The sequence below is a fragment of the Rhinolophus ferrumequinum genome, chromosome 8 (genome assembly GCF_004115265.2).
Source record: "Rhinolophus ferrumequinum isolate MPI-CBG mRhiFer1 chromosome 8, mRhiFer1_v1.p, whole genome shotgun sequence".
In the NCBI taxonomy this organism is placed as follows: domain Eukaryota; kingdom Metazoa; phylum Chordata; class Mammalia; order Chiroptera; family Rhinolophidae; genus Rhinolophus; species Rhinolophus ferrumequinum.
Genome location: NC_046291.1, coordinates 12,461,661 through 12,479,881, shown reverse-complemented (window position 1 = coordinate 12,479,881; position 18,221 = coordinate 12,461,661). Strand labels below are relative to the sequence as shown.

The window sequence follows — 18,221 nt, the reverse complement described above, 5'->3', positions numbered from 1 at the left end:
TGTTCTTCCCTGTTTCTACTGGTCTTTCCAGCCACAGCGGTCTGGGAACCACTTCCGGAGGCTGGTAACTAAGTTAGCAAGGATGGCAACAGAGAGAGCCAAAGCTGTGTGCCCAAAGCCTGAGAGCCAAGGAAGAGTGCCCATTTCTACTGCCAGGTTTTGGTGCCCTGGGACAGAAATTAATCACAAAGCTCTACTACACATTTAGGGAAAATACAGGCCCAGGAGTAACTGAACTAAATGTAGTACAACATCCATCTCCATCTGTCTCTCTCTCTCTCTCTCTATTCTAATGGGAATGAACTCAAGATTAAGCTATGTCCAAAATGCAGTGTGTGGGGGAAGGGAGAAGAGGGAGGGATAACAGCGACAGCTCTAACAAGGCTGTCTACAAGGTGACGAGACACCCCCAGCACTGGCATGGGATCCTCAGGCTTTGCTGTCTCCAGCTGTCACATCTGTCGCTGAGCTACTGTTAGTAAGGAGTTATCAGTAAGAGAAGCCTTTGTTTTTTTGTTTGTTTGTTTGTGTTGGTTGGGTAAAGGGTGGGCTGAGAGGCCCAAGATGTCCCCCCTGTTTCTGTCCCCATTCTGAAAAATCCCAAAGTAAATTTCTCAAATGGGCTCCACGAGCACCTTTACTGAGACATCGGTCACTTCACATTTCGGAGGAGTAACCAAGGTTATGCAGCCACAGTACACGGATAACTAGACATACTAATGATTGGCACAGTAAATTATGATTCCTTTCTAATTATGATTAGAAGTAGTCTTCTAACGTGCTCTGTATTTTAAAGTGTTATGGTTCCTTTTATAATAGTTACCTTTACACCAGTAGTCCAAAAAGTCTACTTCCTTTTCACTGAATGATTATCAAGACAGAGAAGTTGACTAGCCCTGCCCAAGCTGTCAGTGGAAGGTATAAAAAATGAAAATCCTAATAAACTACTAATTTTTTGTGAAACTGATCGCAGGATGTGAACAATACATGTACACTGAAATAAGTGCACAAATAAGAAAATGCTAGCCAAGAAAGGAGGCGCTTAGAAGGGTGACTCAAACTGTTTGTACTGAATCTGCTGAATAACTGGCTGTGCTCTGTTTATAAGAAACTCCACGGTCTCTGGAATAACTCTTAAGAAGCTGTGCCAGTGTCACCAGTGTCGTGGTCTCCTTTGAAGAACTTTATAATGGTCTTTAGAAGTAGCAAACCATCAGGCATGCCCCAAAGTCTTTTTTCTTTTCCTAGGGTGTCCTCTGAATATTGGAACCCTTAACTGAGGAAAATCCCTCAGAAAGGACCAACACCCCAAGGAAATGAGCAACTCTGGATGCTTCTGTGTGGCTATTTGGGACAGAAGAATTCAATCCCAGCTTGGGCCTGGGTGGTATCCAGACATCCTCTGAGGGGTTCTCTTTGGAAGAAAGGATGAAGAAGTGGGAGAGAAGGATGGCAGTGCCACTTAGATTTTGCATGAAAGGCTAGAATTTAAATGAAATTTTATGCCACTACAGCTCAGGGCTGTTGTAAAATTTCAATGCAAAAGCTTTGTCTTCTAGACTTATTTTTAGAACATATTTATCTACCGAGAAAATCCGCTATTTAGAATGTGTCATACCTTGCACCAAATCTCTCAATCGTACCGAGAGGTTTGTGAAAAAGTTGGGCAAAAGGCCGGTAACAAGGGCCTGGGAGTGTAGGGAGCCCTTTTTCAGTGTCAGGATCAGCTATTACTAAGTATAACTTCACTACCAACATAAGTGACAAACTAAAGGAAAACCTGGGGGATAGGACAGGCCCTTTCCCTCTTTTTTTTTTTTTTTATTTTCCAGTTTTGTTCAAGTTTGTTTCAGTTAAGCAAGTAGACCCAACTTCCTTCACAAAAGAAGTTTTCCTGCAGTTTGGCACAGCATGTCAGAGCTTTTAGGCAACTAAGGGACTCATTTTGAAACCCAGCAGCACTTTTTAATCAGAAATTTTGAAATTTAAAGCATCAAAGACATTAGAGGCATTTTCCTCCAGTGGGGCAGTTCAGCTACTCACAGGCCATTGTGTGGTAAATGCTGGGCCAGTACTGTCCGCTGTCTCTTTTGAGCCATACTCGGATGGTTCTGTGGAGAAGGAAAAGAAAAAAGAGTAGTAATTTTATCTTCTTTTGTGCGACCTGTAAAACTTAATTATTTATTTTCAGTACCATTTCCCAACTGACCTTATAAAGTTAATCAGTTGGACAAATTGGACATATACATATTCATACAGTGTATATTTATATATAGTATATTTATATAGAGTACATATACTATATATACACATATTATATGTAGATACATATAGTATGACCATAGATGGTAAGTTATGCAGTCGCTAGGAGTCAGGATTTCAAACAATTTTAACAATATGGAAAATGCTCATTATATCATGATATACATACAAAGAAAGCTGAGAACTATTAACTGCTTTTCTTGGTAAAATAAACTGTGTGAACTCAGTTGCTTCATATCTGAGCCAAACGAGGACAGCAGGAGATAGAAATGGAAAGAAAACGCTTCTGGAGGATAGGGAGGGGAGTGCATACAAAGCAGGGCCCACACCATGGGTCACGCACAGCAAATCCTGGTATTCATGCCCCTGAGAGGAAACCATTCCACACCAGGTCTCCGGCCTCTCCTTTCATCAGAACACACACAGGGAGATGAGGAAATCCGGTCCGTAGGCAGGAAAATGATGAATCACCAAAACAGGCAAAGTTTAACATTTTGGCTTATCACCTCAGAACGACTGGGGATACTGTGACCCTGCTCCTGCACTCAAGGCCCTGGGCCTCTTCCTCTTCAGAATCCCAAGCGCACTCACTGCCTCTCCCGGCGTGGCTGTGCTCTGCCTCTGCAAGGACTCCTAACTTATTGTCCCTTGTTGTCAGCTCTGTCACAGTCATGCCTATATTTCTAACAGCAAGAGAGGTTCTGGCACACAGCCAGCACTGAATGAATGTTTAACACTTTAAACAAAAATACATTAAGACTATGTTGACACTGTATGTTTCCATTCGGATTGAAGTTCAAGACCAGTAAGGCAAGTCTGTGAGAATAAAATCAGAATAGTGGTTGCTTCTGGGGGAGGATAGAATGGAAAGGAATACAAGGGAACTTTCTAGGGCCGTGGCAAGACTCTGGGGAATTGGTTCCATGGGTGTATCCATTTGTCAGAACTTGCCCAACTATACTTGAGATCTGTACAGATTACTGGACATGATTAGGCTGCAATAAAAGAAAACAAAGAATAGATGTTGACCTTCATGCATCCACATGAATGAATAAGATGACCCAGCAGCACAGTGGGCACGAGGCTATTCTGTATGTGACTGGACACAGGCTTTACTGTAGGAGCAGCCATCTGGACAACACGCCCTGCCTTGTGGCCACTGCTGACGGCTCACAATGGAACCTCTGCCAAGCCAAATCCCTCAGAATTTTCCTTGACATCTCACTCCTGATCACAACTGGCTAGACCAGAAATGGGCATCTGATCCTAGCGGCATAAATCAGGTTCCTTTCCTGGGAAACCAGGAGGGAGAAAAATAGATCAGTATGTCTCCAGTAGCTGAAATGGCTGTTTCTGGTCATGTTTTAGAATCAGGACTAGAGAATTTTCTACATCAAAAAAAGAGACAGAGAGAGAATGAAGCCGACCTATGGCAAGAAGCAGAATGAGGTGAAGAGAGTCCAGGTGGAGAGTCCCTCATGACAGCTGCTCTTGAGGCTGCGCTAGTTCCCTGGACTTGGATCTGTGAGGCAGACACCCCAGCATCCTTCCCAAAACAGCCTCGGTGGCTTAGCCCAGTGGGAGTTACCTCTGTTGTTGGTAATAAGCAGAGACACCAAGAAGAATCTCAAACACAGCCTCTTCATTCAGACACCATTAAACAAGCTCTCATGTGACATGGTTCACAAGGCAAGATAATCAGGCAGCCTTGGTTTAGTTTTGCTTTGTTTTGAGGTATGTACCATGTTCCCCCAAAAATAAGACCTAGCCAGACAATCAGCTCTAATGCATCTTTTGGAGCAAAAATTAATATAAGACCCAGTCTTATTTTACTATAAATATTACTTATTTACTTATTTACTATAATTATTACTTATTTTACTATAAGACTGGGTCTTTAATATAATATATGATACGATATGAATGATATGATATAATATAATAAGTACAGTATAGTATAGTATAATATAATACCAAGTCTTGTATTAATTTTTAATCCAAAAGATGCATTAGAGCTGATTGTCTGGCTAGGTCTTATTTTCGGGGAAATACGGTATATTGTGACAGGAAGTTCTAGAAAGTCCAAGTTCACACTCAAAATTAAGAGAGAGATCAGATTAAAGCATGTATGACCATATCTATCTTTACAGTTTGCAAGTCGCCATCTTAAATCAAAATTTAATACTGTCTGAGATAATGTTTAAACCACTCTCTTATTTGTGGGTTCTTGGTTACTGTTCGTGATTACTTGGCTTTCTTCTTTCCAAATCTCAGAGGTTAAAACTTTTTCATGATACTGTTCTTTCTAGTTCGGAACCATTTAAACCAAGTTGTGGAAAAAAATACTTAATGGTAAGGAAAAGTGTTCACAATATGATGTTAAGTGGACAAAACTGATAAATGTAGCATAATACCAACCTTATTTTAAAATACAATCTGATCAAACTTCTAGATACAATTTATAGGAAATGCAGAGGGACATAACAAACACCATCACAAGGGTACATTTGGCAAAAATCGAGATGCAAGAAAGGCTATAGACCAATGACCCTGTTTTTTCCACAATTTGCAAGGGGGAAAAGATAGACATGAAGACCAGCCTACGATCAAAGAGATTTAAGTGACATATCAAGCAATCGCAATGCATAGATTTATTCGGATCATGATTCAATCTGTTTAATACATGTGTCATTATGAAACAATTGCAAAGATAAACACTGACTAGATATTTGATAATATTAAAAAAATACTGCTCGTTTTGTTTAGGTCTGATAATGCTGTTGCAGGTTTTTGCCTGTCTTTTAAGAAGAAGCAATAATTCCTAAATAAGACATGGGTCTTTGTTCTCTGTTCTCAGCATACCCACGAAGTCCCGCCCTCATCACTCACATCACAGTGCAGCCTCCTGTCAGGTTACCTGGTAGGCCTGACCTCTGGTCCATTCTGGTCATGTCAACCACCAGCTCCATCTCCCAGGAGCTCTGCATCCACTGCCCCTGTGCTCAGAACCCACCCTCGGCTGACACCCTCGGTGCCTATGACTCCCAGACCCAGACCCTGCATTCCAGTGAGCTGTGTCCTTAAGTGGCCCAAACACATCACGCTCAAGGTACGTCCTAAGCCCTCCTCCCTCACCACCCTACCAAGAACGTTTCTCTCTAGGACGTAGTTTATGGGCACATCGCAGGATGGCTACAATTTCAGCATGATGCCCTCATCTAAAATAATCAGTAGAAACTTATAATGATGATCCTGAGTCCTGAATTACTAACACAAAATTACATTTTGTTGACTATATTCTATGTTACTTAACACAGAATGCTTATGGATACATTTTATTTCTTATGTTCGACATAGGGATGAAGCCAGAGGTATAGTAAGTGAAAGGCCAACTCCCCAGCATTAAATGTGCTCAAGGATTCTACTCCACATCCAGAGACAGGGCAGCAAAGGCCAAGACACTTGAACGTCAGGGCATCATGCATGCCTTGTCAGGTTCCCCGGCCTCATTCACACGGGGTCACAAGGGGGTTAAACCTGCTAGCTACCTATCTGTCAGGTTTTTTAAGAGTCTAAAGAACAGCATGCTGACACATTCTAAAACCCTTCAAATGAACCCCAAAAGTTATGGGTCATGAATGTGTTGGCAGCTTGTGCCGTCCTGGTGTCCTTGAAAGAAAAGCATGTTCAGAGAGCAGGGGAGGCGGCCACGAGCAGGGAACCTGGAAGGTCGGCTCTTCCAACCAATCATCTGACCTGGAAAAGTCAAATTTTCATTTCATGCCGCATCAGAATGATATTTAAACTAGCCCGAGGTCAAAGCAGAACCCGCTTAAACCCCAGCATTTTTGAAACACAGTATTATTTCCTTTGGAGGACAAACATCAGTCCTATGACTTGGTCTGTACCCAGCTGACACACACGCAAATTAGCGAGAGTTAAAGTGTCTCTTGGGGTGTTTCATGTGAAAATTGTTTACTACATCCAGGCTGAGAGAAGAGGATCCTTGCTTGGGAATCGGTTCCAAATTAGGCACTTAACCTTGAGAGTCAGCTCCACCTCTACATTCACACCTTCTATCTTGAATTGCCTCCCTTCTCTTTTTCGAGACATATTCTTCCCCTTCCTTAGACAATGCATTACAATCTTCCACTTTCAAGATTAAATCAAAACAAAGTTAAGTTTGAGCCCTAACACTCCAGCACTCTCAAGAACCTAACAGTTGTGTAATTTCTGCTAAGTAATAGGAATTTGGTCTGTATTATGTTCAGAATATTTCTCACTGGTTTAACACATGGTTGTAAAAACAGACTTAAGTTGGGCTGCTTACTAAAAAGCCAACAAATTCCACAGACTAAAAAAGATACTTTTCAACAAGTTGTAAGCAAAATCTACTATTCAATAAGTTGAAAGCAACACGATAGTACAGTTTAGTAACATTTTACAGGAGCAAATTATTAAAAAACTTTAGGATGATATTAATAAACCGTATAATCACTAAGGTGTCAAGATCAGACGGTTTTACTTTTACAAAAACCACAATATTTTCTGCCTTGATGAATATCTCAGCTGCTCTCTTCACTAACATAAAACAGCTTAACTTTTCCTTTAATATTTTGACAACTTCACACCCACTCACCCAAACTCATTTTATGTTTTCCTTGCTGCTCATACTACCCATTTTTCTAGTGGATGGATTTTCTTTGATTATTCAAGAACATGTCAGTCCGAGAAAAAGTCTTCTCCTAAAACCCAAACCTTAGTGTTCATGCTTTGCAAGGCTCTATTTTTAAGTTATTTAAAAACAATAGTCTGCTATTTTTCCAAAAGGTACTTAGAAAGGAAATGTGTCATTTCTTTCAGAGCCTACATAAATGTTTTGCAAACTTCCCTCTGCTACTAAAATCCTTGTGAAAGGATCTACTATCAGTCTCTTTTGGCCTTTCCATTCAAGAAGAACAGACTCACACAGATGTGCAACATTTTCCATGGATAGACAAAAAAGGTACCTCTACATAAGACTGTAACGTTGTATATACACAACTACAATGTGCCCACTACACTACCACCACCTTACTCGTCTATCTAAGTTCGACGCAGTGGATGACCCATTTATATTCAAGATAAGTGAAATGCCAAAGTTGGTTTGCAGTTCTTTGTTAAATATTTCAGATTTAAATGTTTTAAAAATGTGTTGCTGTGCAGGGATAGCAAACGAAGAGCTGAAAACACTAATAAAGTGCCATTTCTAGGGCTCTCTTACTGTTTTGTCAGCACTGTAACTTATAATAGAATTAACTCTTCGACAAGCACTTTGCTCCACATAGTGAGAAAAACATTTCCCATCTAATAGTAGTAATAACAACAACAAAGATAAATTGATTTAGGAATTCCAGGGTTGGCAACTGATTCTGAAGAAATTATTTAATAGGAAAAGAAAAAGGAACTACACATACACACAAAAGTTCATTAAGGAATAAAAGCTGGGGAAAAATGTTAAATAACGAAATGGGTTAATGAGATATTAATTCAATAGCTTATACAGTCATTAAAGATAGTTAAGAAGACCATGGAGCTGTGAGAAAAGTTAAGTTTTTTAAAAGCATAATATAAAATGACATAACTAAATTCCCTAACTACACTGAGCCAGTCTGGGCGGCTGGGTGAAGAGGCTGGTTAGGGGCAGGTAGGAGAGAAAGTAACATACCTAAGAGGCAGACCATGACTTTGGCTCCTTGTGGGGACCCCTAGAGAAAAGACTTAGAGAAGCTGAGAAGGGCAGAACAGCAGGGTCCCCAGCTCCCCCTTGGTAAGCACTAACAACAAGGCAACAATTAAACACCTCCTCATGAGCCAGCTGAAGCCACCCTCCACCAGCTTGTAGCTAGCAAACCCCTAAACATCTGAAGGAGACTAGCTAAGATCAGCACGGTTGACCCACGTATGAGTGGGCCTGGCTGTGACCAGAAGGGCTGTCCAGGTGACCCACAGGCTCATGAACATTGATAATACTTGCTGTTTTAAGCCACTGAATTTTGAGATGGTTTGTTACATAGCAATAGCTAACTGATACAATGTCATCTGTTCCAAACAGTACACCTTGAGGAATACTTAGGAATCTGACCTTAAAAATTAAAAGTACCCTTTGGCATTTACTGAGTGCTAAGGATTTCAAACTACTTAGTAAACAAATAACTCCACTTTAACTTTAAATTGAAATACAGGATCCTCACTTTGCATAGATGCTAACTTGAATCCTAACAAACTGAAGAAATTACGGTTAAAGCATAAATGAAGTTATTACTCGAATGTTGTCCAAGATTTTTCATCCTGTCCACCAACGATAGTAATTCTGTATGTTCTTTAGAAGCAGACTAAAACCCACAGTTTTAATTAAGAGTGAAGTATTTATTCCAGGAAGATTAATCTTCGATCTGCTCAGAGATATGCCTGATGATCAGAATAGGTAGGCAGGATCTTTTTCATTTCTCCCAGCCCGTCTCTTGAACTCCCTCAAAGAGATGATTAAAAGGAAATTAAAAACATACTTTAGGGAATCACCAAATCTATAAAGCCTCGTCTACTTAAGCAATAATACAGTAGGAGCAAAGATGGATTCAAAGCATGAATTTTCTTCTGAAAAGCACTGGCTCTCAAGCCAGGAGGTATCTATGGGAGTCATGACGAATACCATTTTTAAACCTATAAGTCCCTGAGAACATACATTTGGATTCAGTACATGTTATTTTTCAGTATAATTACCTTGAAAATCATGCCCACACTTGGATAGATAGATTCTAATAGTACACAAGTGTTTCTGTAAAACCACAAGGCCAAGGTCCATTTTGTCTGACACCTCAGCATTTCTAAAACTAGATCTTTTCTAAATTTCCCCAAAAAACAACAACAACAAAAAAAACACAAAAAAAACCCTAATCATCCCCAAACAGCTAAATTAAAGCAATTTAACCATTTTTAAATTGTAAACTGATATACAGAGATTATTCAATTAATCAGTTAAAAAGAGAATAGAGTATAGCATATGTTACAAATTAAACCCAAGGCCTGACTTCTTTTCAACTCTGAGCAAATAGTAAGTTTGAGGAAATCTTATTTTCCAGTCACTCTTAGGGCTGCTGATACTATTTCATATCTTGGTATATCTCCAAACATTTCTGTTACCTACAGAAAAGGGTATTTTTTCCTAGTCTGACATACCTCCAGGGGCTACAGACAAAAAAAAAAAAGGCGTAATTCTGGTCGCCTGGATGGTTTCTACAACATTAAGATGTAGCATGAAAGAGAAAAGAACAGACAGGGTCATCAGTGCAAACGGTTTTTATCGAATAAAGAGCAGTTTCCTTCCAGCCAAGTCTGCTGAACTCTGCCCTCTGCATTCCTGCTGCAGAAAGTCTTTCTGATTTGATAACACAGGGGAAAGCATGGGATTTTTATTGAATTAATTATCAAACTGAAAAGTGAGTGAAACCAGCCTCTTTTTATACAGAATTAGATTGGCTGAGAAAAATTAAAATTTCCATGCCCTTCTATGGTCGAGGAAGGAATGGGAACAGCTTCAGAGGTCCATGACGACGCTGACGCTCAGAGTGCTGATTTGGTCGCAGGCAGATTTTTATCCCGGGACTAAGGCCATTTTCTTGGCACCAGAACCTATGCGAATAACACTTCTCCAGAAGCCAGGTGGCTGCTTTTCTAAGGTACAGAAGTGTTCTTTTTTTTAACTGGAGGAACCATTCCTGCTGTTTTCTTTTCACTTAGCAACAAGATGATTTTTTGTGACCTCTGTGCCCCCGAGAAGGCTAAAAACCATCACCACCTCTGAAGAGCAGGAGCCATCTAGACAAGATGGAGTCAATGCAGGGTTTATGCAACATTTACTGTTTCTTAACTTGAATAAAAAAATAAATAAATAAAACTATCCACAGCCTAGAAGTTTTGAAACACAAGGTTAAATTAACCCCAAAGTAGTTTGAGGCAGTCAGGAAGTAGCCTGGTCTTAACCTTCCACGTTCCAAGGCTTCCTTATTCCCAGGTTTGTTTGTTAATTGATTCACTCAGATTAACATCTGAGAGACCAATGAGCACCTGCTTTCCTTCTGGGAGTCTGGGATCTTGGCACATGCTAGAGAGAGGGCGCCTGCATGACCCACCCCCGGTAAAATCCCTGGGTACTGAGTTTAGTACCCATGAGCTTCCTGGGAGACAATATTTCACACACGTGCTCAGAACTCAATGCTGGAGGAGGGAAACACTTCCTGTGGGACTCCACGGGGCGAGGACTCTTGTAAGCTCGTGCTTGGTTTTCTCAGGACTTCACCCCATACCTTTCCCTTCGCCAAATTTGTTTTGTATCCTTTCGTTGTCGTGAGGACCACTATATGGTGGCAGTTCTCCTCGTGAATCAATGAACCTAGGGGTGGTCACGGAGCCCCCTATCAGGGCAGGGCAAAGATTTTATAAGGGAAAGCTAACGACTGACATGACTTGTAAATGAACGAATATGGAAATGATGAGAAGCCATGGCTCAAAGACAGTTAGAAGGACTTAGGTCTAAGTGACTCCCCAAATGGTATTGTCCTATTCAGACAGGAAAAAATTTATTTTATTTGCACACACACACATGCAGACACAAACAAACATACTCAGCAAGCAGAGACATCTTTAGCTTTTGATGAGACTGAAGTAATTATATGGAAAAGTAAAAGGCAATGAAAACAATAGTAGCCAAAACACCAGTACTTTCTCTATTCTGGGCACTGTTCTATGGTATGTGCATTACATATATTAATTCATGTATTTCTCACAAAACCCTATGAGCTAAGTACTATTATTAGCTCCATTTTGCAGATGAGAAAACTAGGATACAGAGAATATAAGGAACCTGTCCAACGTCACATGGCTGGGATTCAAACTCGGGCATTTTGGATCTAGAATCTGTTCTTAACTTTGCTATAAAAAGAAAATGATTGTAACAACAGAGAAATAAAGACATGCCCTCCCAGGCTGCCTGCCTTCTCACTTCTTCACTTTATTTTATAACACAATTAAAGAGTCTACTTTTAGGCACTGCATGACAAAAAAACTACAGAAGTTAACACCCTGGTTTTCTGTATAAACTACCAACTTTCAGTTATGCCAGGTTTCCTCCTAAACATAACACGAATCAAGTTTGTTTATTTAAGATTGTTTCCACATGAACAGTTAGTAAATAAACAACTTTTCCCTCAAACCATCTTACTATGTTTAGAAATGTCTAAGGGAGAAGAAATGTATTAAGGTAAATAGCTGGTGTAACGACAACAAAAAAGATGATGCCACCAAAGTGGTTTTAAAAGTTGGTTTTCTGGAATCTTTATTGTTTACCAGCCTATGTGCAATATCCTAAGATATTTTAAAACACATGAGATCTGTCTTTGTTTGACTTAGGCCAGACAAAAATGAGTTTCTTGTAGAAATCAATCTTGGCCCAGGAGCTACAGTTTGAACACAACCATCTTCAAAATCTATTTTTTTCAGAAATGAACAGAGCAGGCCTATAGCCTTAACTTACTTATAAAGCTTTATAATAAAATTTTTACCTTTTAAAAATTGTATCCTTCAGCCAACTGACATCTAAATTTTTGGTGCATTCCACAGGAAAGAAGTTCAAAAAGCAATTTCAGTTCCATTCTGAAAGTGGCGTCTCATTTTCTGTTTCCCCGTCAGGAAAATGATGGCTACAGTTCAAATTCTTCAGCTTACTATTGAGGCTATTTTGTTTTTACAGTTTCCTGACTAGAAAGATAGTCATATTCAAGACTTTTTTTAACTTTACAAATTTATCCTTCTTACACTTTGCATGCTCAAATACTCTAGTTCTAAAGTGCGCGCAACTTAAAACTAAAGTTAAAAATACTAATTTAGGTTTAGCAGGAGAAGGAAGCCTAAACAAAAGAGGTTGGGGCATTTATTGCTGCAACAAAATCGAAATGAATGCACACAAGAGTATCCCATCCCATTAACCCTTCATGGCACAGTAATTCCTGAAGGTTTCTGATTAGCCCCCTACGCTCACTGCCCAAACCGTGATCAGAGACTCCAGTTACGATGGAATTAAGCTCGATAGTCCACACTGGTTTAATACATTTTGGGAGGATTATCTGTATTTAGCTCTGTCATGTATAGTTTGGGTTTATTATGAAGTAGGGGGGTACATGTGAATGACTCCAATATATCCCAGAAGCTGACAAAAAATGGGACAAGGCGTAAACAGCTGTGTTTCCTAAAGGTTCTCTGCAGGCAAGTGCAGCGCTCAAGCAGTGGTTCTCCAAGTGTGGTACCAGGACCAGCAGCAGCATGGCTAGGAACTTGGTAGAAACTTGGCAGGCCCTACCCCACACTTAGTGAATCAGAGTCTCTGAGGTACGGCCCAGCCTTCTGTGTGTTAACAAGACCTCTATCAGCTTCTGATGCTTGCTCAAGTTTGACAACCAGTCTCTTGAGTTAAACAGGGACATTGAGCCCAGACCAGGGTTTCTCAGCCTCGGCACTACTGACATTTGGGGCTGGACAATTCTTTTTAAGAGGGACTGTCCTGTGCATTATAAAATGCTGAGCAGTGTCCCTGGTCTCTACCCATCAGGAGCCAGGAGTACCCTCCTCCTCCAATCGTGACAACCGATATGTCTCCGGATATTGGCAAATGTCCCCTGGGGAGCTAAGTCACGTCTGACTGAGAATCACTGGCCTAGAGTTTAGAAAAATGGACACTAAATTCAAGACTGACCCTCACATTTTTCACTTTTCCTCTCAAAATGATCTCAGCTAGTTCTCACTGCTTATAGCTTTTATAAGTGAATTAACTTCAGCTGGACTCTACTTTAAAAGTTAAAAGTTACTTTTCTGAGCATTAAAGCAAAAGTTGTAGAGAAAAGGTACAAACCAACTTTTTTTTTTTTAACCCTGAAAACCAGTAGAAAGGAAGGAAGGATAATTGAATCATAGCAAAAGGTAGAATCCCAGCATTTTATACTTGCTGCCAGAGTAGTCAATCATTGTTTGATACTATCTGGACTCAGTTTCTCCAAATGTGTAGGAAAAAATGGATGCATGGCAGAAATAACGAGAGCCTCAGAGTCATACCTGGGTTCGAATCTCAGTCCTATTATTTACTAGCTATGTGACCTTGGGCAGTTACTTCAATGTCTTTTGTGCCTCTGTTTTCTAAACTGTCAAACACCCACTGCAATAGACTACACTGTATGCTCCATAACACTCCAAGTGGGGCCTGGGATGGTACCTGCAATTGAATGCATTGCTAGTTCTGTAGTAAAATATTCACATTGCATGGGGTAAGTAAAGATTACAAATATCCTTACCTATTCTGACCAAGTTTTAGCACCAGTGAGTTTTCAGGCCCAACTTACAAAACAACAACAACAACAACAACAAAAACACTTTTAACTTTTACAATATACTGAATTTTGAAACTGCCAGTAAGGGAAGGTAACTGTACCTAGCTTGTGGGGACATGTGACGACTGGATGCAATCAATAAAATACATAAGGTCTAATTCTGTACTGACACAGAGAAGGGGCTTTTAAAAGGTTAGCTAGCTATTGTTATTTCTAAAGTATCAATTCTGATCCTGTCATTGGCTTGCTTTGAACTCTGATGGTTCCTCACTGCCTGCAAAATAAAGTCCAAATTCCTAAGAGTGGCCCACAAGGAAGGCCTTTCCAAAAACTGGATACTGGGCCTTCCGGCTCTCGTTACTCTCTGCTGCCGTGGCCAACCATACACCTTTTGCTTCCGTCACCTAGAAGTAACTGGCTTATTTTTCCCTCCTGTTCTTTCCCTTCTCCTGGAACATGGAGGCACACCCTCCGTCCCTCACACAGACCACTCCACTACTCAATGACATCTCTAGGAGGCTTTCCTTGAACCTGGCCCTCACTCAAGCACTCTGGAAGCTGAGAGCACAGGGCCATCTCTTCACCACACTGTCCAGCCCTTTGGAAACAGCAATTTTGGAGTCACCTGTCTTTCAACCCCACAGGTCTGACAAAGGTGCAAACACTCAGTAAATGTCTAATAAATGCTTGTTTGATAAATAGGGAGGTCAGTGTTCTGTTTCCACAACATGCTGGTTCCATCAGATCAGGGGCCAAAAAAATGAGTGAATCAGAAGTTATGTAAGGACAGGTACTGTGGCTTTTGATCCCTGTGGTATCCCCAGAGCCTGGTACTCAATAAGTACAATATTTCTAAATACATGAATGAGTGAATGAATGAATGAATTAATGAATGCTTGAGAGTATGGCACATATTTATGACAATGTAAAAACAAACCACCATGACCCAACAACAAAAAAACAACCCCATAGCCATGTCCTTTCATTAAATCTCATAAAGTGTGGCACCAGCTTAAAGTTGTCCTACCTTCAGGGAAGCTCCTTGGGCCTGAAACACAAATTAGAAACCCAAGGTGCTGGCCCTCACCTGGTCCAGTCATCTGCCAGGGACCTGCTGTGCCCGAGTGAAAAAATGAGCTGATCTAAGGCTTCCCCAGAATATTTCAGTCCCAGAGCAGCTAAGTAATCACTTCCCATAAAACATTTATCAGCACTGCTGCTTGCCAGTAATCTCAAATATTCAGCAATTTACCCAACATGCATGAGTCATGAATAAAATATTTTACTGAATAAAGACAGCTAACTTTATAAAGTGTTGTCTGCATCTAGGGTCCTATCTGCAAGTATTATTCTGTCCTTTGCCTTTTGCTTTTACATTCTCCTTTTCTCCCTATAGTTCCGTACCCCTCTCTCCCACTTACTTCCCGCTTACACACACCCACACCCAGGTCCTACCAATCCCTCCCTATCTTGTTTGAGGTCAGCAACTTATAAACTGGCAGGGAGAGGCCACTGCCTACTCACAATAAACACACTCAAAAGCAAAACACAAAGGTTAAATAGGCACTGAGGACTTCAGGTTTTCTCTTCCCATTCAGGACAGGCTCTCAAAGTTAATTTCCAAAGATAATTACGAAAAGGCTAGACTCTATGCCTTCAGCTTTAAGAGAACAGCAGTAGAGTCCATCTTCCAGAAAGCCTTCCAACTTTTGGAATATCACCATTTAAGACCACTCACTGTACGGAAGAAACAGGTTTACTCAGTAAACACCAGTCATGTCCTCCTAATTCCCACAGTGAAGTACTAATCCTTTAAACGTTTAGGGTTTTAAAAACTCTCAAGTTTTAAACAAACATCTCTCCAATCAATCCCACAGCCCTGGAAAGACAAGATTGCTGGAGTGGGGAGTACTGGGTTGCACTTCTGGCTTCATCAGTATCTCCATGACTCTCCACGGGCCTGTTTCTTCTTGGGTAAAATGAGGAAATCGAATCAGATCACTGTTTCCCAAAGTACAGTGGGCATTCAATGCAAGATGTCTTAGTACAGGAAAGAGACTGGCTTCAGATGCACAGAGATGAACATGTTTTAGCTATTAGTTTAATTCTTTATGGCAAGTGATACTTTTCCATTAGTGGTGGAAATACAAAATTTCCTCTAAAATAAACGCATCTAAGTCTTTTTGAAAAATGAGTCGTATTTAGGTAAAAAAAAAAAAAAAAAAAAAAAAAAAAAAAAAAAAAACTAGCAAGAGTTCAGGTGGTTCTAGCTGTAGAAAAAAGAAATGGACCCTGGTGTTGCGCAAGAGAGAGGTGTAAAGTCCAGACGGAAGCAGAAGGAAGAGCATGAAAGCCCTGGAGGTCTGTTGTTGGAAGGGAATCAAGGCACCAGGACCTGCGGTAGCCAGACGCCCGTCCTCCTGGCTCCCAGAACAGGAGGCTACGAACTGACTAGGGAGGGCCAAGAAACCCCCAGAAGTCGGGACGCTTTCAACTCTAGGCGAAATCCTACAAAGGAGAGAGAGGGCTGGGGGTCCCGGGCTGCTGGAATGGGCGGGGTACGGACTAGAGGGACGCAGTGGGGGTCCCAGACTGGAAGGGAGCGGTGGGGACGCGAAAATCCGGCTGGAGAGGCGCATTAGGACGCGGGTCTCTGGCTGGAAGCACGCAGTGGGATGAGGGGACCGGGGTCCCCCAGATGGAGGGGCGCTGAGGTCATGGATCCCGGAATGGAGGGGCGTGGCAGGGACCAGGGTCCCGGACGAAAGGGGAGCAGCGGGGATCGAGACTGGGGGATTCACGAGTGGAAAGCGAGCGGTCCCAGCACACAGAGAGGCGCGGCGGGGGCGACGGGCCGCACGTCCGGACGCCCCCACGCGGAGAGAAACCGGGCCGCGGACCCTACCGCCCCCACAACCCGTCGCAGTCCGGAGGTCCGCCCGCCCCCATCGCGCCTCGGCCGGGCGCTCAACCCGCTGGCCCGACCTGTCCTCGCTGGCCGTGATGACGCCGTCCTCCTTGGGGATGAGCAGTGCGGCCGTGACGGCGTCCTGGTGCCCCTCGATCTTGCTCAGGAGCACCGGACGGCTGCTCTGCGGCCTGGAGTGGATCTCGGCCGCCATGTTCGCGCGGCGGCAGCGGTGGCGGCCTCTGGGGCGAGCGGCCCATCAGCTGACGGCGGGGCGGGCGGGGACGCGCGGGTTTCGCTTCGGCACCGGGGGCCGCGTGGGTGCCGAGCCGCCGTAAGCTCCCGAGTGCTGCCGCCGCCCGTATTACCTAGGGAAGCCGCGCAGCTAAATTTAGGAGCCGGCGAAGAGCCACAGAGGGCGCCTGCGGAGAAGTGGGGAAAGTTATACAAAGGTTGCAAAGTAAAGTCCTTCACCCAAGAATGGCTTGTACAGTTGGCAGGGAAGAGGCATGTCCCCCAAACCAGGCCTTCAGAAAATAGTGATACTGCATTGTATCAATTTTAAGAAGCCATTATTTGGAAGACACCTTCATTTCAGAGATGTTAGTGTGAAAAAATACATATATACTGGGCATTATCCCAAATTCTTTACATGGATTATCTCCTTTAACACTGATAACCTTAAAACATGGAGAGATAAGAGCACTTGCATTCTCATTTTAGACATAAGAAAACTAAACCACGGAGAAGTTAAATGACTTGCTTTAGGTCACATAGCTATGAAAAAAAGAAAAGCAGTTTCTGGACTCCAGCTGGTCTGGTACTATCAGCCAGGCTTCGATGTTGCTACTACACAGGAGCTGGCTGGGTGCTTGCAGCTCATTCCTGTGGAACATAAACATTAGACAAGATGACTTCATAAGCATATCTAAACACAGCCAGAACATGAACATTGTGCAAACCACAAAAATGACCAAACACCCCCATATTCTGGCTAATACGAATGACTCCTGTTTCTTTACAATTACAGCGTTAGCCTTAGTCATCTATCTGTGAAGTCTGGCTCCAGAGCTCTCTTCTGGGTTGCATGAGGCTTTGTCAGGCCTGCATTTCAGTTGACTTCATCGGTCTAATCCTGTTACATCTCCATCCCTTACAGCTATTGATCCCTAATGAATACCTTGAATGCCAACCTCTGTCTCAGCTTCTGCTTCTGGAGAATGCAACCTAAAACAGGCAGCCACGGAAGACTTCATGGAGGTGACATTTGAACCAAGATGGAGAGGAGGGAGTGAGCCATGTAGAAATATGGGAGAAGTGCTGTCCTGGAAAAGGGAACAGCAAGTGCTAAGGCCCTGAGATGAGAGCATGCCTGAGGTTTTCTAGGATTGGTAAGGCAGCTAGTGTGGATGGAGCAGACTGTGGAGTGCAGAGAGAGATGAGGACAGAAGGGTCACCAGGCACATTGTGTCGAGCCCTGAGGCCATGGTAAGGACTTTGATTTTTACTTTAAGTGAGATGGAAAGCCATTGGAGGGTTTGAGCAGAAGACTGGCTTAATCTGCCTTCAGTTTTAAAAGGAAGGATGTCAGTCAGGAGGCTAATGAAATTCTTGAACTAAAGAGTAACATGCTCGGT

At 42.2% G+C, this 18,221-nt stretch overlaps 1 protein-coding gene across 1 annotated transcript in view; it reads right to left on the bottom strand.

Moving 5' to 3' along the window:
• The window catches only part of WDFY1 (WD repeat and FYVE domain containing 1), a 42,931-nt gene extending 24,780 nt beyond the window's left edge, over nucleotides 1–18,151 (bottom strand). The window contains exons 1-2 of the mRNA XM_033111714.1: nucleotides 16,662–18,151; nucleotides 2,044–2,111 (exon numbers count right to left, since the gene is read on the bottom strand). Coding sequence (XP_032967605.1) covers nucleotides 2,044–2,111; nucleotides 16,662–16,798 — 205 coding nt within the window. The 5' untranslated portion in view covers nucleotides 16,799–18,151. The remainder of the gene's footprint in view (nucleotides 1–2,043; nucleotides 2,112–16,661) is intronic.
• Between the last annotated feature and the right edge of the window lie 70 nt (nucleotides 18,152–18,221).